This window comes from Ziziphus jujuba, chromosome 9 (assembly GCF_031755915.1).
Source record: "Ziziphus jujuba cultivar Dongzao chromosome 9, ASM3175591v1".
NCBI classification, from domain to species: Eukaryota; Viridiplantae; Streptophyta; class Magnoliopsida; order Rosales; family Rhamnaceae; genus Ziziphus; species Ziziphus jujuba.
The window spans coordinates 4,254,836-4,275,320 of NC_083387.1; the positions used below are offsets into that span (position 1 = coordinate 4,254,836).

A 20,485-nucleotide genomic window follows, 5' to 3' on the forward strand; every position below is an offset into this window, starting at 1 on the left:
TTGTCCCTTATGCAAGCTCAATTAGATGAGTTTAAGAAGAGAGAAGAGAGAGGAACGAGGGATGTGAGCATGGAAGGTGGGGGAGACAAGTTCTATAAAACTCCCCAAAGTAAGGAACATCAAAGAAGGCCACCATTACCTAGCAAAGATTGGAAGAAAGGAGCCAGGCCCGAACTAAAGCCAAAGAGAAACTGCTTCCTATGTGACGGTCCCCATTGGGCAAGAGATTGTCCAAAGAGGAAGTCATTAAATGTCATGCTCGAAGAGAGGGAAACTAAAGAGCAAACACAAATAGGTTCCTTACAGCTGTTGAATGCTATCAAGGCTGCTCCTAAGGAGACAAAGAAGAGTGGCCTAATGTTCGTGGAGGCAAAACTCAATGGGGTGCCCACCAAGGCGTTGGTGGACACGGGTGCCTCACATAATTTCCTATCGGTGGAGGAGGCGCAAAGGCTTGGGATCGAGGCAACCAAAGAAAGGGGCTCCGTAAAGGCGGTGAACTCGGATGCAAAGCCACTCCAAGGAGTTGCTAGAGGTGTGCAAACCACCATCGGGGATTGGGAGGGCCAATTGAACCTAACGGTGGTGTCCATGGATGACTACAAGGTTGTCCTTGGTATGGACTTCTTCAACCAAGTAAAGGCTTTCCCACTCCCATTTGCAAGCAAGTTATGCATCATGGATGGGGGAACGACGTGCATGGTGCCTACGGAACAAGCTAGCAAGCGGGAGGCCAAGGTTTTGTCAGCATTGCAAGTTGAGAGGGAGGAGCAAATCAACTTGGCTGCTGCCCAAAAGCCTAGTGAGGATGCCCCAAACCATGCCAAGACATCTCCTAAGGTACAACATGTGCCAAAGGAGTTGCATCAAGGGAGCTTGCGTGCATTGGCTTCAAGTCGTGGAGACGACAAGAGAAAGCACGAAGAGGCTAAGGAAGGGAACTTAGCCAAACCATCACCCCAACAAAACGAGGTACATGACGGGAAGGCACGACGCTATGAAGAGTCACTTCCCATTGTAAGGAAAGGGGGCACGGAGGCCCTAGTGAAAGGTAAGTCAAAAAGGGCACCCTCGACGATAGTGACTTCACCCGCCAAGAGTGTTGAAGCCACACCTGCGGATCAAGTCGGTCAACATAAAGGCATACCCAACTACACCAAATACTTGGTGAAGGGGAAGGACCTGCCGGATGGTGAAGTAAGTGGGGAGCACGAAGATACACAACGGCAACTCAAAGATCACATTCGGCGGGCAAGGAAGAAGGCGCGACGAGGGCGTCCCGAGTTTAGGTGGGGGAGAATGTCACGGTTGGGGCATTTCATCAAACACTTGGTGAGCATTCTCTCCATTTTGGGCCTTATAATCCACTTTGGGCCTATTTTGGGCCTTACAATGGGCCAAGCACCTAGAGTAGTGTAGAATTCTCTAGAACCTTATGGAGAACTCTAGGTCAAGCCATGTACATATCCATTCTAGATGCTTCTTTAGATATTTTATGTAAAGGAGGTGGGAAGGATCTAGACACCCATTCTCCTCCGTAGGATTAAAGCAATTATAGCCGTAGGATTAAGCTTTGTGTGCCTATAAATAGGTGGAGGTCTCATTTGGCCAAACCATCCAAGAATCCAAGAATTCCCACATTCACTTGTAAAGCTCTCCTCTAAGCAATATACTTTCATTCTCCCAAACTCTCTTTGTGCTCTAGCTTTCTTTGCTTAGCTTTCTCTTTTAGTGGGCAAAAGGCTTACTTAGTTGCAATAAAGGGTCGGAATAGCAACTAAGGCCGCACGGCTTGAAGGGAAAAGAAACAAGTCCGTGACAAGCCATAAACCAACCCAAGTCATTCTAGCATGAAGTGAGAAAAAGCCAATGTAATGCTTACTCTTAGCAAGTGCACCTAATAAAAATATTGAATGATGACATTGGAGGAATGGGCTGCGTGTATAAATCATGTTATCGAAGCGATGCAAAGGTTCAGCAACAGTAAAATTTCCCGACTTTAACTTGGTTTTGGGAATCCGAAAGTGGGGCCCTACTGGAACACTGGAAGTCATGCTTTCAGGTAAAGTTAGGATTTAAAGAAGTGGGTAGTTGTAGAATTTGTTAGGATTTTAAATTGCTTGAATTTCCGGGAGAAATTATGGTATTTGAAGATGTGAGTCTTTAGTGCGCTATGTAAATGAGAATGAAAGTCTACGTTTTGGAGAAGTTGATGTTGAAAATGATCTTCTGATGATTTCAAAACCATTTAATCCAATGGCCGAATAAAGAATATCATGTGATATAACAAACGATAATCACATGAATACTCTAATTCTTCTCATGCGCCTTTCTTTAAAAATAAAAAAATTTTGAAAAATTTCCCATGTGCGGAAGCATGTGTATGATTTAGAAGTGGCTGAAGACAGAGAACAAAGCCAAGTCAGGCCTACGTGATAAATTTTTTTTTTTTTTTGGGTGAAAATGCGATAATTTAATTGACTAAAGATGTTCTTGCTTTTTTAATCTGCAAAGAATTTTAATTACATTCAATAACAAGCATTTTTTATCAAATAAAATTGGTTAGTGACGTACCACTTATATCCACACCTACACCATAAAATTTTGAATTCGAAACACGTCCCTTTCCTTCTAGAATACGAATTAATGTAACATAATCAAAAAAATAAATAACAAGCATTAGAACAGCTCCAAAGTATTCACCAAAAAAAACAAAAACTGTCAAATAGCTCATTAAGGAACAATTAAAGTCAACTAACAATTATCTCAATGATTGAGATGGCCCAAACTTCGGAAACAATAGAATGCTTCGGCTAAATTGCTACTTCAGAATAACGAAAAAATAAAAATGACCAAACAATGATATCATAAAATAGAGATCTTTATTTTCAGCAAAAAAAATAGAGATCTTTATTTGGAAATTGAGTTTACAAATACTTTGATTCCCCATTGTTACTCTAGCTTGACACTTTAAACAATGGGTTTGTGTTAAGGAAGAGAATCATCGCCCCCTATTCTAATGATCACTAATTCTATTATCACTTGGGGTGACAGAAGCAAACTAATAAGAGACAACATAGGACCGCACCACCATGTGGACACCAAACAAATATTTTTAAAACATGTTTATCGTTACAAAAGCACGTTGCAATGCCGCCTCTCAACCTTCCTTCGCTTCTTATCATCGTCAGATGACTGCAAAATAAATCAATACTAGAATGTTACAAACATATTAGTTATTATCTAAGCTTCATGATGTGAAAGAAAAGCTTGGTGTAAAATATCTATGTTAGCTAGTTTTAAGTTTCGAAATTTACCTGTGCACTGAGAAAATGTGGAACCCGAACCCTTTTTGACCCATCAGCAAATCGCTTGCACAGTAAAGGATTTTCTACTGGAGCAGAATTATTGACCTATAAATATTGCAACAAAAGTGCAAAAGTCAGATGATTGATATTAGGAATTGTAAAGTCAAGTCAAAAAGTTGCTTAATGAAAACAAACTTATTAAATCTTGTTCAGGATTTATATTAGGATTCAAGAAATTTAAAGCAAACAGATATATATCAAAGAGACAATAAAAATGCTAAGGATCAGCCTAAGAGGCTTTCTAAGTTAAGTTGTTAAAAAAAATTAAAAAAACGATAATTTTATGGAACCCCCTTGATATTATATATATATATATATATACGTAAAGACTGACCAACAAATATACCAAAGAACTGAGTTTTACCTGACTCTCAATGGCCCCAATTAATAAATCTTGACAACCGGATGCATGTACACTTTCTAAATTAGGGCACTGAAGTAACAACCTCTCTGGAAATAGAAAAGTAATAATAAATTAACTCAAATAATTAATTGACAGAACCTAGAATAGATCACAAGCTGAGTTGAGCTCCCAATATACCTGGATGTAAATTGTTACAAGAGTTCAGGTTCAGGTCATTGAGCTCTGGACAGTTTAAATACAAGGCCTGCAGTTAATTCAAGATGTAAGCTTCCCAAGAGAAGTAGACAACATTAAATCATTTACGTGTCAAATATTAGAATCTCACATCTAAGCCGGAACAACCCCACAAACTGAGTTTCTTCAATTTGCCATGTTTTATAATCAGCTTCTGGTAAATAAGGTGCAGTTTGCTAGTTATTTTCTGCACCTCGCAGCCACTTATATCTTCACATGTTGAATTGAGGGAATCAGGATCACAAATAGTCATGCCACAGTCCATGAGTTCAAGAAGAGGCAATTGAGCTGTGGCAAATTGAATGCCACCTGAAACGTGCAGCAAATAGATTATAAAACAACAATCATTGTGAAAAGTTCAACAACAAAAACATTTATGGAATTGAATTGAACAATAACCAAAGAGCAAGAACTAGATGATTACTAGAAGTGATGTTAGGACAAAGTGCAACAAGAAGCCTTGAAAGAGTTTCTGGGAACACATTGCAGATCATTCCAATGCCACTGTCGCTGATACTGGATCTAAACCAAAATGATGGATCACAAATAAGATCTCAAAAATTGACACACGGAAATGTATAATTTAGTAACATCCAAGTATTCAACTACAGTTTTTCACAGGTTACATCATTTTAAATCATATTCTTATTATTAAACCCATTAATTCCACAGCTGTGAAGTTCAGTAATTCCATTACAAACACAATTCCCCTTTATCCTAAAACTTGGCCACTATAAATATTTTTGAATCACCAGCATTACATTTTGACCTTCTCATTTATATCCAAGTGTTATGCTTCTGATAAGACTCTAGTTGTAGTACTTTCAGTAATTATTTGTCTAACTTGCAATATTGCAAGAAGAAAAAATAAATAAGGCCACCATATTTTAATAAAATGCAAGATACTCAAAGGCCATTGGTGAAAACATACCCACTGAGGTCAAGCAGTTCTAAATTTGGATAACTTGAAGCTATTGAAGCAACAGATGCATCAGTGATTTCAGATCCAAGGACAAGTGAAAGCATTCGCAACCCCCTAATAAGAAAACCAAATAAACTTATCAAATTTATTGCGATTTAGTAATGCACTATAAGAAAATAGATCTTCCAATCCTTATGCACTTCAAAAATTGGTAAACAAACCTAAAGGGTGTTTGTACACCACATTGTTAATAGCAACGGAAATATACATTAGCTGTAGTAGTCATGAAAGAAAAGAATATTTTACTAACCTTAACTGCGCAGCCGTAAGGGCCAGTACAACTGAATGGGAAAGCCGACATGAGGCAATGTGTATGTTCTGCAACCTTGGGCAACCCCTTCCCAAGCTATCAGCCATGGTAATAAGATCAGTGTTATCATTTTCTTGGCGAGAAAACTCTAGGGAAATCTCTTTCAGATTAGGGCAGTTAAAAACCTGTGTCAGGAGATTTGAACATAAGAAGTCATCTAATGACAGAGAAAACAAGAGAAGGATAGTGAAATGAAATAGAAAAGAAAGATCACAACATGAGATAATAGCAATAGAAGAAAAGGAAATCACCGTCTTAGACAGAGAGCAAAGATCTGAAAGCCAAAGAGTACAAAGACTGGATGAACAGAGAACAAAACCACCTAGATTAGAACATCCTTCAATCTTAAGACTTTTCAGCATTCTTCTATCAGCAAGGAAACGGCCCAATTCATCACTGCGTTTATGTCACATAATAGATCTTGATTAACTTGAACATATTTATCACCACACAACACGAAATTAATCCATTTGACAAAATCCTTTGGCATTCATAACAAACACAGATCAACAGCAATTACTTCCAACAGAGAAAATAGTGCTGGGTTCAGACACATCATCACTCTGAGCACCCTGGATCGGGCAATAATGCAGAACCAAGAGCTCTATAATATGTCAGATAATAGCAAAGAAAGAAAAGAACATAAACCATACCCAGTGATCCGGTTGACTGCAGTAGAAGCCATAGAGATCTCCATAAACTCAAGATTTGGGCATGAAAATGCAATACAAGCCAGCATTGTCGCATCCACATCACTGCAGCAGCCAAAAATAAAAGGGTTCAAGCATTTACTAGGAAGGGATACAAAATAAGAAGACGCATTCATGATTTGTTTCAGATCAAAAACAGACGCATTCATGATTTGTTTCAGATCAAAAACAGAGAGCATGGAATTTCCACTCGAACATAGTATGAAACTTACTATCTAGCTTATCAACATCACTGTTAAAACCTTAAGCAGGTTTTAAATAACTGGCTAGCATTTCAAGTCCCTTTGTTTCTGATTTTGAACTCAAATGTGGCCATAATTCATAGTATTTCCATCACAGATAGAACTTCAGAAATGCTTATTGATTTATTGCGTCTAAGATCATAGATCAAGCAGCATGGGATTGTTTCTTGCGATTATATTCACAGACCAAATACCATTTTGCTTTAGCATTTTCAGAGAACGTTCAGATCTTAAAAAATTGTCTTTTATTATCATTTTTTAATATTTAAACTTTATCGCTATGAATGAAACCGTCCGATAAACCATAGATCTGAAAGATCAACTCCCATCGAAAACCCCCCCTTATACCTTTCCATCCTAAGTGAGAGGCTAACAAGCCCAGCACACTTCTTCAACACCGATCCAACAAACCCAACCTGAGCTCTAGCCGGAACCCTAAGTTTGAGCACCTCTGCCGCCTTCCAAAGCCTCCTCGAAGTCTCTCTCCACCCCTTGCACACTTTCGCAGCCGATAGCAACCCCGCCGGCGGCAACCTCCTCAGCACCTCCCACAGACAGCTCGCCGGTAAGCCACCCGACTCCAGATCATTCTCTGCCTCAGCTATCGGATCATCGAAATCGTCATCCTCTACCTCCGGCGAGTAGAAACCGCCTCCGACCGAGTTGTCAACGTCGTCGAACGACAGCGCACGGCGGAGATGGGAGAATGGCTGACGTGGCGGCGGAGGTCGAGTGGAAGAAAGAGAGGAAGGAACGGAGATATCGGCGGAGGAATCGGTGGGCGTGGTGGCAGTGGTGGTGGTGTGGCAAGAATGACCCTTCTTGGGGAGACCACATCGGCCACAATTGTAACTCCCACGCTTTTTGCCGCGCTTGTAATCGGAACTCGTGGTGGGTGAATCAATGGCGGAGGAGCCACCGGGAGTGGTGGCTCCGGCGGCGGAGAAATGGGGTTGGTGGGTGTGGTGGTAATGGTGCATGAGGGCCGTATGACGAAAACAGTAAGAGAGGAAATTAAAAAAGAAAGGGGGGAGGGTTTGAGGTCGTGTCAGGAGGCATAAGATATAGGGAGGGAAGATTAAGAGGAATGGTCGGAAAGACGCGGGAGATAGGTCAGGTTTTCGCGCGCTTGGTTTTAAAAACGTTAAAATAAATGAAAATAAAATTAAAATAAAAAAGTCGGAGGAGCGTGCTCTTACTTGTAAATTACCAGAATTCACCCTGGACTTTTGTGAATCGATGAAAGTTGGAAAACGTGATTATTTTTCTAACTTCAAAATAAAATTCCCGCGTCTTTTACTTATCGATTTAATATTTTACAAATATCTTTCCTTTAAAAATATATATATATATATATATATATTTGCTTCACATGCCGTCATCAATCAAAATGCTGATTCAATTGATACAAAATTATGATAAATAAATATGTAAAAATTATAAAGACGTGCTATATATATCTTCTTCTTTTTCGTGCTATATATATCTTCTTCTTTTTTTCTGGATAGTATATAGATATATTATATTGTTTTGTTATGATTGGTTGATAGTGATTTTAATTTTTTTTTTTTTTACACAAAGCTACCAATGATGCATGTTAGGAATGATAGTGATGTTAATTTTTTTTTTTTACACAAATATCGACTAGTTATATATAATTAAAGCATTTTCAATGACTTATTATTGCCAAAATACTGACATTTTTCTTTCATTTAGCTTCTCCAATGAGATATTGTAAAATTTGGCATTGGACCACACGTATTTAATGAATTAATCAATATTATTTTATGTTTAATCAGTAAAAAGTAATCCAAAATCAAATCCCAATATTATTTAATAAAATTTAAAATTTGATATTACTATTTTTTTACATTTGCTATTGGAGTATGAATGACAAAATTTGATATTAATGCTGAAATTTGTGTTTGAAAGAATCATGCTAATATCAGATTTTGAAAATGTTAATAGTAATATAGTATTTGCCATTAAAAATGTTTGTAAATGATGTACATCATAATTTTAGCATTTATGCTTATTGTAAACAAAATCAGAAAATGACATTGATGATTCAATGAAAATTGTATTAAAAAAAAAAAGTGACATTAATACAATAATGTGTTTCATTTTATCAACACTATAAGTATATGTATAACCATTTTTAAAGTATATATATTTGTAACTACATATGCAAATTGAGAAATATATATTTATTTAGATCAAGATCGTTTCCATTTATTTTCTTTTATATATAGTAAAAGATATATAATATTCAAGCCGCATCAAGTATTATTAATTAGTGAATAAACGTTATGATTGTCGGTCATGAATGTAAATATTCATTTATGATTGTTCTTATTTATATATAAACATATAAGATATATGAACTCAAAATAGTCTGATAATTTATATATAAACATATTAAATCTAACAATGATAACGTATTTTTTTTCTTTACATAATTTTACAATGTATCAACTAATAGTACATGAAGAATTTACAGACTGATCAATGTGTTATAGCTAATAATCTTTATAAAATTTACAGAGAATTTAACGTGTGAACATGATCTGTGTATCGATTATTTTGCCAAACGACTAAAGACACAATATCTATATGGCCGGTTTTACCAAAAAGGAAAACTATCTATATGGATGGACGGTTTTTTATTTCTGACTTAGACTTACCATTTTTATTTTTTATTTTTTGGTAAACTAGAGTTACCAAATTAGATTGCAGAAAAAAGAAAGAAAGAAAAAAAAAAAAAAGACAAAATAAATACCCCTTATTCCCTGAACAAGTAAATTACTGGCCAATTAAAGACAACTTGGACAGAGTAGCGCGAATATAGGGAATAAATGGCAAAGCATCGGTGGTTTTTGTAATTTTAGGTGACGAAAAAGGTGATATGAGTCAGCCAAGGCAAGAGTAGCCTATGGCTTAGGGTTGGACGTCCATCTATGACATCATTCATTTTCATTTTCATTTTCCTGAGAAAATACAAGAAAGAAAACAAGCTCGGTAATAAAAAATGAAAGGAAATTCCAGATCTTGCTTAGAAATCTGAAATCCACATAGCCAGTCAAACTGAACCTCTCCATAGCTTTCACACCGTAAAAAAGCAATTTACCATTTGAGAATCATTTTACAGATGGATCAGAAATAACAATGGCTTCTTTGAAAAATCTTTATTATCTATTTGACAATAAAGGCAACATCCTCATCTCTATTAAAAAATAAAAATAAAAATAAAAAAGCTTCATCTACAATTAATATTGGCTCTTCTTTTTAACACCCTATTATTCCGAAAAAGAGGAGGAAAAGAAGGAAGCAATTAATTTGAACCATATTTGTAGCGCAGCTAGCAAAGATTAATTCATCCTTAACCTCCTTGAGGAATAAATTAATGAGAAATATCTATTATAGATATGCCTTCGTTTTTTCACTGAACAAATATAAGTTAGTATAATCTATTATATTTAGTTTGATTAATTAAAAGCAATGAGTTTAAAGCACTTTACAGCGCTCTGCAACTACTACTGATAAAATATAAAGCTAATTGTTGAAGTTATTGATGAAAAGCATTTATGGAGGGAAGCAATTACAAATTTACAATTAGTATAACTATTATCGACTCTTAACAAACTAAAGAGTTCAACAACTAGTATGGTTGAATAGTATGAAATTCTCACTTGTATACTTAGTTAATACAGCAAACAATAAATTAGATATAAAATTAACTGCACTTAAATATCTCAATTTTTAGAACTTTACAATTTAGATCATCCACTTTTTAATTAAGCAATTTAAATCAATAATTTTTCAATTTTTTTGTTTGACAACTTGGACGTTATATTATGAAATTGTATTCATTTTAAATATATAATATATTAAAATGTAAAATTTTAAAGTTATTTTTAACTTTATTGTCCTTTATTATTAAAAATAAGTTAATATAGGTCACCCAATTAATATAAAATTTTATAATTTTCAAACTAAAACATATAAAAAAATGTAAATCTTTATAATTAGTTTTAAATCTGGGGATTTTAATATATTTTGATTTAAAATTTAATACAATTTAATATTAACTTATATGAGATAGCAATTAAATTATCTATAGGAGATAGCAGTTAAATTATGATAGTCAAAAGTAAAAAAGCATAAATCGTAACAAATTGAAAAATCATTCTCCTAAATTACTAAATCAAAATATTAAAAACTTAAAAATTACAAATCTTTAAAAGTCCAAAATATCAAAATTCAATCAGACCTTTATATCCCCTCGTTTCTACCGCATGGTCAACAATTATCACGTGGAACAACCTTAGATGTAAAAATCAAAAGTTTGAAAATCAATAAAACCTTTAGATTCCATTTTATTTATAGCAAATAATTGTCGAGTTTCCGGGTCAATCCTCGTCTTGGGTCTCAGAAATGCTAAGATCAACTTGGCTTCTCAGAAATTTCTATTTTCACTTTATATGTCAAATTTCCGCGAAGTTGATTTTTCATCTATTGATTGTCCAGTACCACTTCCAAGTCTAAGGACGTGTTCTTTTGTTTTCTATTTTGCGGGTTTTCCCTTTTTTTCTCCGGAATTAACTTTTTCACATAGTAACAGTAAAAATGTTTACTAAACATTATCATTGGAACCCAAAAAAAAAAAAAAAAAAAAAACCGAAATAAAAACAATTGTTCATCTGGTTGGTTAATTTTTTCTACAGAAGCAGTAAATTCAATAATTGGGAGCCAGACAGCACCATATGCTGATCACGCATCACCAGTTTACGTTCATGACATTAAAATCATTATTTATATAATAACTTTCCATTGTACATTTCTTTATAGAAAGAAAGATTCGCAAAATCATTAGATGATTCCCAAAATCAAGATGATGATTTTTATTAGAAAGAACCAAAACGGAAAAAAAAAAAAATGAAATATTTCACAGCTACCAAATACCAATTCGCTGCAGATCTAACCCCCACACTCAGCACCAGATAATAAGGGACATTTTGTTTTTTTGGCTTCAACATAGCAAGGGACAATGGCCGTCAATGATGAGGTACATATATAGACTATCAGTACCCAAAAAAATTACCTTTTGAATAATGAAAAATCCTAGGCCTTGGAAGGAGAATAAGAAGAAAAAAAAAAAAAAAATTCTTGGGTTTCCGAGCAAATTAATGAATTTTCTCGTACCAAATGCCAGCCAAACTCCAACACATGCCAACTATACCAGAAGCTGACAATAAGACATGGGTTGACATTTCCGAGAGCAAAATTATGATATTTCAAAGCATTATTGTGATGATTTTGTTAGAAGAATTATTATGTACCTCATCAGGAAGAACATTTTCATGATGTAACCAGTATGGTGTCACATATACTACTCACTAGCCTATTAAACGTTATAGTTCTAACCCACTTTTATACGTTATAATAAGGCTTAATTTATAGCCGCAGTGGACTTAAACTTTGAAATTACTCAAATTCAGAGTTAATACAGTTTTTCTTTTTTTGAACTCCTAGATAATGAGTATAAAACCAAACATGACGAAACTATACTTATCGTCTTAAAAATCATAACTAAAAAATCGGAACTCGGATCTGTCGCTAATTATTATCTTTTTGTTTTTAAAAGTCCGTGGAACACATTACTTAATTGAAAACAAAATTGTCGTATTATATGACCAAAAGCTTATTGTGAATCACGTGGCATATAAATTATTTCATATAAATATGCATGAATAAGGTTGGAACTAACAACAACACAAATTTATTCATCAAAAAACACCACCACGAATTAACTATATTTCTTTCTCTTGATCTTTTCATCATCACCTTTCAGCTTAATTTCTGAGATAATCTAAAATGGCTATTCCTCTGTCCAACACAGCACTCCTGCCTTTCCCAAAACCCAGACAAGCCACTATACGATCCCAAACCCAGAATCCGATTCGGTTTTTAGGCCAAGAATTCTCAGACTTAACCACAAGGTCACGAAATAATAATATATGCCGAAGGGCGTCCTCAAAAGCCAGTGACTCCTTAACCTCCATTATAACCGAGCTGGAGAAAGAAAGAAAAAGGAACGAAGAAGAAGATGAAGAAGAAAATGAAATGGATATCGCTAAGCAACAATCCAAGCAGCGTTTAACGGATGTGTGGAGAGAAATCCACGGAGAAGACGATTGGGTGGGCTTGCTGGATCCAATGGACCCAATTTTACGATCCGAACTCATCAGGTACGGCGAGATGGCCCAAGCTTGCTACGACGCTTTCGATTTCGATCCGTTTTCCAAGTACTGCGGGAGCTGCAGGTTCACTCGTCGGAAATTCTTCCAGGACCTCGAAATGACCCATCATGGCTACGAAGTTTCTCGCTACCTCTACGCCACTGCCAACCTCAACCTACAAAACTTCTTCAAGAAGTCTCGGTGGCCTAAAATGTGGAGCAACAAAGCCAACTGGATGGGATACGTTGCCGTTTCGGACGACGAAACCTCCAAACGTCTAGGCCGCCGAGACATCACTGTCTCGTGGAGAGGTACGGTTACACAGCTCGAGTGGATCTCGGACCTAATGGACTACCTCACCCCCGTTTCGTCTAACAAAATCCCGTGCCCTGATCCGAGCGTGAAAGTCGAATACGGGTTCTTGGATCTTTACACCGATAAGGACGAGTCCTGCAGGTTCTGCAAATACTCCGCGAGGGAACAGATCCTAACGGAAATAAAAAGGCTACTGCAAAAGTATTCCAACGAGGAAGTAAGTATTACGGTCACCGGTCACAGCCTAGGGAGCGCCCTGGCGACTCTTAGCGCCTATGATATCGTCGAAACGGGTCTCAATGTGTTGCCGGACGGTAGGGTCGTGCCGGTATCCGTGTTTTCTTTCTCGGGTCCTCGGGTGGGAAATGTTAGGTTCAAAGAGCGGGCCGAGTCGTTGGGTTTGAAAGTGCTAAGAGTGGTGGCCGTTAACGACCCGGTTCCTAAATCGCCCGGAATTTTTTTCAACGAGAACATTGCGCCGACGCTGTTGAAGTTAGCCGAGGGTTTGCCGTGGAGTTATTGCCACGTTGGCGTAGAGCTCGAACTCGACCATCGAAACTCACCGTTTTTGAAGGAGACCAATGACCCAGCTTGCACACACAATTTAGAAGCTCTCTTGCATCTCATTGACGGGTTAGTTCCTAGCTTTCTTTTCTTTTCTTTCTTCTTCTTATTATTTATTATTTTTTCCATTAGTCAATGCACCAAATAATAATTTTCAAGAGTTTAAAGAAAATCAGAAAAAATAAAAAATAAAAGTGAAAATGCATATGATCGAAGAATAGGAAAAGATTTAAAAAAAAAAAAAAACTACGCACGCGTTAAAGATGGATATGTATGACTGCAGCTACACTACTCAATTTCAGAAGACTAGAGAAATAATATATTGGAGAAGACAAAGGGAGTGAGCCAAAATGTAAAACAAATAATTAAAATAATGGCGTGTCCATTGGATTATACAATTATATATGCATGTTGCTCGTCTCAAGTACCAATGCCTAGGATCAGATAAACAGAAAGGAAAAAAAAAAAAAATATATATATATATATATATATATATATATAAAATAAAGCTTGGACATTTAGATAATGACTAGAACTTGCTGGAAAAAAACATAAAATAATTGTTAGTGATTGAGATTTAGTACTCCCTCGGCCTCTTCCTATTAAGTTTTGGCAGTTAAAATATATATAAATTAATGAAGTTATTTTTCTAGTTTAAATTAAGTAGTTCCGTGATGTTAATGTGACATCGCACGATATACAAATCTGTAGTTTTTAGTGTCATTATTTTAATGCAAGTTGGAGAAGCAGTCTTCCTATTTGACGAGGCTAATTAATCTTTATTCTCCAACCTAATTTCTTACCAAAAAGGTTTGACCAGAAGGTGATCAAAACCTTTGAACATGTTCAGAATTAATTAAAATACTAGTTCAATACAATGTCAATATAAGAAAACAGGTTAAAATGTGAATACAAAGTCATGATTTGACTAAGTACGCAGTTTAATTTTATTGGGTAATATTTTTTCTTAAAGTAAAGTTCAAACCATCATTTGTATACATTTATAAATTTTGGTATGCTATATTTAAATCTCAAGTTCTCAACTTGTTCCTTTGAAAATAAGGTATATATAAGTGATTAATTGAATGACCAGGACGGGACTTCTACGTGCACAAACCACTGATCTCGTGGTTGTGCTTTCAGATTTATTGAGTTTTGGGGTAACCATCTCTGGTTAATTAGATAGCTTGGTAGCTATATATATACATATATATATATATATATATATATATATATATGTATTGTTAATTCCATTTGATTTATTTATTGTTGGTGGAGACGTTCAACCTAACGTTTATGCATGCATGGCATGTACCAGTTCAATATCAAGTACAGTACTAAAACGCTATGGAACAATTTTAAGGTCGAAAGGACCGGGCTCCATAGAGTGTATATTTGAAAATTTTCCAATTAACTACAAAAATAAAATTACACGCATAAATTAACGTGATTCCCATTTTTTACACCCAAAAAAAAAATATATATATATATATATATACTATGTATATATGGTCCATGTAAAGTTAAAAGGCTTTCTAGCTTTTGATTGAATTTTTATTAATATTTTATTAATAGTATTGATGTGGGCTTTTACGTGCATATATGCGTGCAGTTACCACGGGAAAGGCCACAGATTCGTGTTATCAAGTGGAAGGGACCCTGCGTTGGTGAACAAATCCTGTGATTTCTTGAAAGACCATCACTTGGTCCCACCTAACTGGAGACAGGATGAGAACAAGGGTATGATCAGAAACAACGAGGGTCGTTGGATTCAGCCTGAACGTCCAAAACTTGATGAGCACCCTGATGATATGCACATCCATCTCAAGCAAATAGGCCTCTCTTCTTCAGATTAATTTTAATTCATTAATTGATTATTCTAAAAAACAATGTCGTACGGTATTTAGCTAGTTGGGCTGGTTATTTACCAGTGTATATATATTAATTGTATTCACCCAAAAAATATATATAAAAATTGTAATTAATGAAATTTATATTATTATCCATGAATTTATATGTGCTTAAGAAGAAAAAGACTAGACAGCCAACAGCTGGTTTTTAGCCTATTTTTTAACTTTATTTTTTCCCCTAATGAATAAACATCAATTTAATACAATCTAGAATCTCATAATATAAATCGAATGGTGGCATTGAAAAAAAAAAAAAAAAAAAAGGGACCACTTTAGGTGGTAAATTACGGCTGGGAGGTTTTAAGAGTGATTAGGACACATGAGTGAACTAATGGAAGTAATTGTATGGGAAGCAATTATTTAGCTATGGAAGGGGGTATGTGGGCCTGCAGGTTCTTAACTATTGTGACTGAAAAATGACTTAAAAAAACACAAATTGTTCATGATTTTTTATGGACAACATATATTTTTAAATTTGATAGATTTTTTTTTCTTTCAAAATTTTGATTTTTTTAAAATACATAAGAAAAAAAATTGATTGAATTGCTTTTAAAATACTGTCAATATATATGGGTTGTCAGTACCACATATATAAGCTTTTATAGGATTTAATTATAGCATACTAGAAAAATGCTATTACTACTATAAAATAATAACATTTTTACTTCACTTTTTTAAGTTTACTTGACATAGCATTTTCAATTTTCAAATATTATAAAATGTACCAATATTGTACTTATAATTGCTATTAATTTATTGATCATAACATTTAGAAAATACTATAAATTCTACTTGACATTCTATTTTTAAATGCTATCAAATGTAATTAGTATTGTATTTATAATTGTTATCAATGTAGTGATAATAACATTTAGAAATACTATGATATATACTTAAAATAGTATTTTAAAATGTTAGAAAATTTACTTAAAATAGTATATCAAATCCTATGTTATAGTATTTGTAATTATTTTGAAACATATAATATTATAAGACAAATGCCGTTAATTAGTTATTTATAGTATTTAATTTTAATATGACATTTTAAAAGTATTATATAAAATAATAAAACTTTTTATAGCTTGAATTGTTATGGCATTTCAAAAAATACAATTATATATATTTATAACATTTTTTATATGCTATAAAAAAATTATATGTTATAGTGGTTATGCCATGGAAAAGGCTCGCCATTTGAAATGATTTAGAGAAAGAAGAAAAACAGGATCTTTTTCTTTGCTTAACTATGACAAAAGATTCAATTTAAAACAGCGATGCAAGCTAGGTTAGCCATCCTAAAGGCTAACTTTCACAGTTAATGGAATAATAATGTATATCATCTTTATCCAGGTTTAACTTTGTAATTCAAATGAAACTTAGAATTTTATTAAGGTTCACAAACATTATTTATTTATTTAGAACAGTACGTTACCTTAGACAAAATGATGAAGAACCAGCTTTGCCAAACTATATATATATATATATATATAATATTATTTGTTTTCCCTCTCTATAGTTAGTTGGGTTTGGCCGGTTCGGGTACACGAGTCATTGGGTTGTATGGGTGGCTCGTTTCGTCTATAAAAGTATAGCACTATTGAAATGTCTTGATTTGAACCCGCCAAATAATAATAAAAAAAGTTGAGAATATTTTTATTGATTGGCAATTTAACGGACAAGGCTTTAGACGTAGGGTTTTCTTCTTCGTCATTGGTCTCCCTCAGACTCAGAGTGTATCTGCTACGCCTTCAGAAACTCTGTTTTCATATCTTCCTCTCCTTTTCCAAAACCCAAGCCGCCGGCAACTTGACAACCACTGCCATCGGTAAGTAGTAGTGTTTAATTTCTGATACTGCGAATATTAATTAAATAAACAGAAGTACATGCCTGCCGATAGGTCCATTCACCTACCGATGATTGTGTAGTCTGAAGGTTGGAGAAAAAGGGGTTTTCAGATTAGGGCTTCAAGTTTTATTCCATTTTTGTTTGGACCATCTTCTTGACGGACCACTTTTTTTTTTTTTTTTAATTTTTTTAATTTTTTTTGGGTCCTTCTTACTTTATGGGTTAAATGTTTATTAGGCCTTTGCATCTGTGTCAATTCATTATACTGACTTGTGTTGTATTATAAATTTGGATGTTAGTCTTTACTTTCCTGATTTGATAGTCTGATTTTTTTTATTTTTTATTTTTTTGATATTATTGGTTGGTATTTAAAGTGTATTTATCTATGATTGGAACTCTGCTTTTACCTATGTACTGTCTAATGGAATTTGTAATATGCATGGGGGTTGTGTTCGAGTCTCTTTCGAATTCACCTATTTAAGAAAGTTTTTGGAAATTTGTTTTCGAACTTTCGTAGTATAAATTTGTAGTTGCCAAAGCCTTGTTATGGTGGTGATTGAAATTTCCTTGACCAATTTTGGATAAGAATTTGTAGTTCATGGATTAAATTATGTTTTTGTTAGAATTATATGATTTTTTAGGGCCACTTTTCACTTTGGAGCATCAAATAGCTTCAGTTTCACTTGTTTTGGTTTTCCAGGAACAGCCTGTGTCGTGAATGATGAGTCTAATATCTCAAAATGTTCCATCCGTAAATAAAGCCAAGAAGGCTGAAGGGGAGAATGTTGATGAACCTTTGTATTTACGAGCCAGTGAAGATGCTGAGGATGAAAAAGAATCTGTAGTTGATATTTCCAGGATCAAGAAGAGAAAGAAAGCACGCAAAGAACGGGATGAGAAATTAGCATTGGAACAAGAAAGGGAAATGGAGAAGCTGGAAAACTCTTTATTTGGATCCCTTAACCCCATTGAATTTGGGAAGGAAGAGGAAGAAGCCCAAGATGATATTGATAGAAGCGCTGATTTTTTCTTTGACCGTTCCAGAAATGATGAGCTCTTGGTTTATGAAGATGATGCAGAGGTTTTGGAGGAAAGTAATGAAAAGGAAAAAACTAAGCTGAGGAAACCTGTATGGGTGGATGACGAAGAGGAAAGAACCAATGTTAATATTGGTAAAGTTAATCGATTGAGGAAGTTGAGGAAAGAAGAGGATGAGGGTGTGATTCCTGGTCCAGAGTATGTTGCAAGATTGAGGGCTCAACATGCTAAGCTGAACCCAGGCACAGAGTGGGCCCAACTTGATTTGCGAGCTGGGGGTGGTAGATATTATGATTGTGAATCATCAGATGAAGAAAATGGAGCTGTACTGGCCCGTGGTTACGAGGATGTTGATGAGCTCCTTAGAACAAATGAGGATCTGGTTGTGAAAAGCAGTGTAAAATTATTGCCTGGACTTCTTGAATGCTCAAGACTTATGGATGCGAATGTACATGAGCCTTCTAATGGTCCTATAAATTCTGTTCAATTCCACAGAAACACACAGTTGCTGCTTGCTGCTGGATTAGATCGAAGGCTAAGATTTTTTCAGATTGATGGCAGACGGAATGCTAAGATACAGAGTGTCTTCCTTGATGATTGCCCCATTCGTAAGGCATCTTTCTTGCCTGATGGATCTCAGGTAATATTATCAGGAAGGAGAAATTTTTTCTATAGCTTCGATCTAGTGCAAGCAAAAGTTGATAAAATAGGTCCCCTTGTTGGTAGGGAGGAAAAAAGCTTGGAAGTTTTTGAGGTTTCCCCTGATTCTAGTACGATTGCCTTTGTGGGCAATGAAGGTTATATCTTGTTGGTATCAACCAAATCCAAAGAATTGATTGGGACACTTAAGATGAATGGAACAGTTCGATCTCTAGCTTTTACTGATGATGGGATGCAATTATTGAGCTTTGGAGGTGATGGGCAGGTTTATCATTGGGATCTGAGAACAAGGACTTGCTTCCATAAGGCTGTTGACGAAGGTTGCATAAATGGCACTTCCCTTTGTACATCTCCAAATGGAGCTTTGTTTGCAGCTGGTTCAAACAGCGGGATTGTGAATGTTTATAACAGAGATGAGTTTTTAGGTGGCAAGAGAAAGCCTATTAAGACAGTTGAGAATCTTACTACCAGAATGGATTTTCTCAAGTTCAATAATGATGCTCAAATATTGGCTATTTGTTCAAGCATGAAGAAGAACAGCTTAAAGTTGGTACATATCCCCTCATTTACAGTATTCTCGAACTGGCCTCCTCCTAACAAGACTCTACATTATCCACGATGTTTGGATTTTAGTCCTGGTGGAGGTTTCATGGCCATTGGAAACGCTGCTGGGAAGGTGCTTTTATACAAGTTGCACCATTACAGTCATGCATAGAGCGTGGATGTGAAGGCTGGTTATGTTCACCTTTACCTGTTTGTTGTCACAAAAGCTCCAAGTCTCGTATTCTCAGGTCCAATAGTGTCCTGATTCGATTAATTTTCTTTTCTTGGAATCATCTTGTTAAGGTTCCTCGAAGATTTTGAAGATACCTGTTACTGAAGATACACGTTTTATTTATATTTAAAGTATTACGGTTCCAATTTTGTAGCCACCGGAATGTTGTTCAGTTAAATTGCTCAGAGTAGACTCTGTTTTTAATTTCTCTTTTGTGTTTTCTAAAAATGAGGAACTATTTTTTTTTTATAATATATATATATATTTTTTACTGGATCCAAGTAATGGTGTCATTATATCATAATTTATTATAAATGCATCCTGCCAAGTTAATATTTAGTGTGGTCAATATGGATTATTTTTATTTTAATGATAGAAAATACTAGTATTCGATTAGATCAGTTTCGTTTAAATAACACAAGTATTATTGACATAATACAATACGTCGTGACCTCTTCAGAAATATTAAAAATCACGACATTATTGTTAAAAAAAAAAAAAAAAAGAAGAGTGTATTAATATAATATATTACATTTGATTAATTCTTATTATTGATTTCGATATTTTTTAAATCAAGATTATAATATTTTTCCTAAATCTAGAAGGGACCTAAATGGGTGGGCGTGAGTGGCCAAGGTTAACGTAAATGTACTATTTTTTTTTTAATTTAATTTTTGCTTTTATTAAATTTCTTTTTTAGAATAATATTTTAATAAAAATATAAAAGCAAACAATATTTATTCTTTTCCTTTTTTTCTTTTTTCTTTTGAAGTTGCAAACAGTATTCGCTTTATTTTAAAATTTTATCACAATTATTCTTCACTTTCATAGATATGTATAAACTCGAAGACTTAACCTGCAATGCTAAATGTTTGTTAAAACCGTCCACCTTCTATCTCACCTGACACGTGAAAAAGAAAAAACAGAAA

At 34.8% G+C, this 20,485-nt stretch overlaps 3 protein-coding genes across 4 annotated transcripts; 2 read left to right on the forward strand and 1 right to left on the reverse strand.

Annotated features, from left to right (window-relative positions):
• Nucleotides 1-2,897: 2,897 nt before the first annotated feature.
• LOC107425898 (F-box/LRR-repeat protein 17) lies at nt 2,898-7,273 on the reverse strand. The gene is made up of 11 exons (XM_016035951.4): nt 6,559-7,273; nt 5,912-6,013; nt 5,510-5,654; nt 5,199-5,383; nt 4,898-5,002; nt 4,391-4,488; nt 4,058-4,275; nt 3,910-3,976; nt 3,733-3,818; nt 3,318-3,413; nt 2,898-3,195 (listed from the first exon to the last, which is right to left on the reverse strand). Exons 1-11 carry the CDS (start codon nt 7,188-7,190, stop codon nt 3,133-3,135), a joined length of 1,797 nt encoding a protein of 598 aa, XP_015891437.3. The 5' UTR covers nt 7,191-7,273; the 3' UTR covers nt 2,898-3,132.
• A 4,703-nt stretch (nt 7,274-11,976) lies between these two features.
• Nucleotides 11,977-15,338, forward strand: LOC107425853 (phospholipase A1-Igamma2, chloroplastic). Its single transcript, XM_048481437.2, has 2 exons — nt 11,977-13,397; nt 14,941-15,338. The coding sequence occupies exons 1-2, from the start codon at nt 12,085-12,087 to the stop codon at nt 15,182-15,184; spliced, it is 1,557 nt and encodes a 518-aa protein (XP_048337394.2). The 5' UTR covers nt 11,977-12,084; the 3' UTR covers nt 15,185-15,338.
• A 1,509-nt stretch (nt 15,339-16,847) lies between these two features.
• Nucleotides 16,848-19,764, forward strand: LOC107425876 (U3 small nucleolar RNA-associated protein 18 homolog). Of its 2 annotated transcripts, none has more exons than XM_060811536.1 (2): nt 16,848-17,063; nt 17,790-19,764. In XM_060811536.1, exon 2 carries the CDS (start codon nt 17,802-17,804, stop codon nt 19,494-19,496), a length of 1,695 nt encoding a protein of 564 aa, XP_060667519.1. In that variant the 5' UTR covers nt 16,848-17,063; nt 17,790-17,801; the 3' UTR covers nt 19,497-19,764. The 2 variants fall into 2 exon arrangements, with proteins under 2 accessions (XP_060667519.1, XP_060667518.1); XM_060811535.1 differs by having other exon boundaries at nt 16,849-17,063; nt 17,784-19,764.
• Nucleotides 19,765-20,485: the final 721 nt, after the last annotated feature.

What these genes read in the sequence shown, in the direction of transcription:
- LOC107425853 (XM_048481437.2), top strand. Translation starts at nt 12,085, where the DNA reads ATGGCTATTCCTCTGTCCAACACAGCACTCCTGCCTTTCCCAAAACCC. An exon ending in CTCTTGCATCTCATTGACGG is followed by an intron (nt 13,398 to 14,940) that starts GTTAGTTCCTAG and finishes ATATGCGTGCAG; the next exon opens with TTACCACGGGAAAGGCCACA.
- LOC107425898 (XM_016035951.4), bottom strand. Translation starts at nt 7,190, where the DNA reads ATGCACCATTACCACCACACCCACCAACCCCATTTCTCCGCCGCCGGA. An exon ending in CTCTCACTTAGGATGGAAAG is followed by an intron (nt 6,014 to 6,558) that starts GTATAAGGGGGG and finishes TGGCTGCTGCAG; the next exon opens with TGATGTGGATGCGACAATGC. An exon ending in TTGTCCTAACATCACTTCTA is followed by an intron (nt 4,276 to 4,390) that starts GTAATCATCTAG and finishes TGCACGTTTCAG; the next exon opens with GTGGCATTCAATTTGCCACA.
- LOC107425876 (XM_060811536.1), top strand. Translation starts at nt 17,802, where the DNA reads ATGATGAGTCTAATATCTCAAAATGTTCCATCCGTAAATAAAGCCAAG.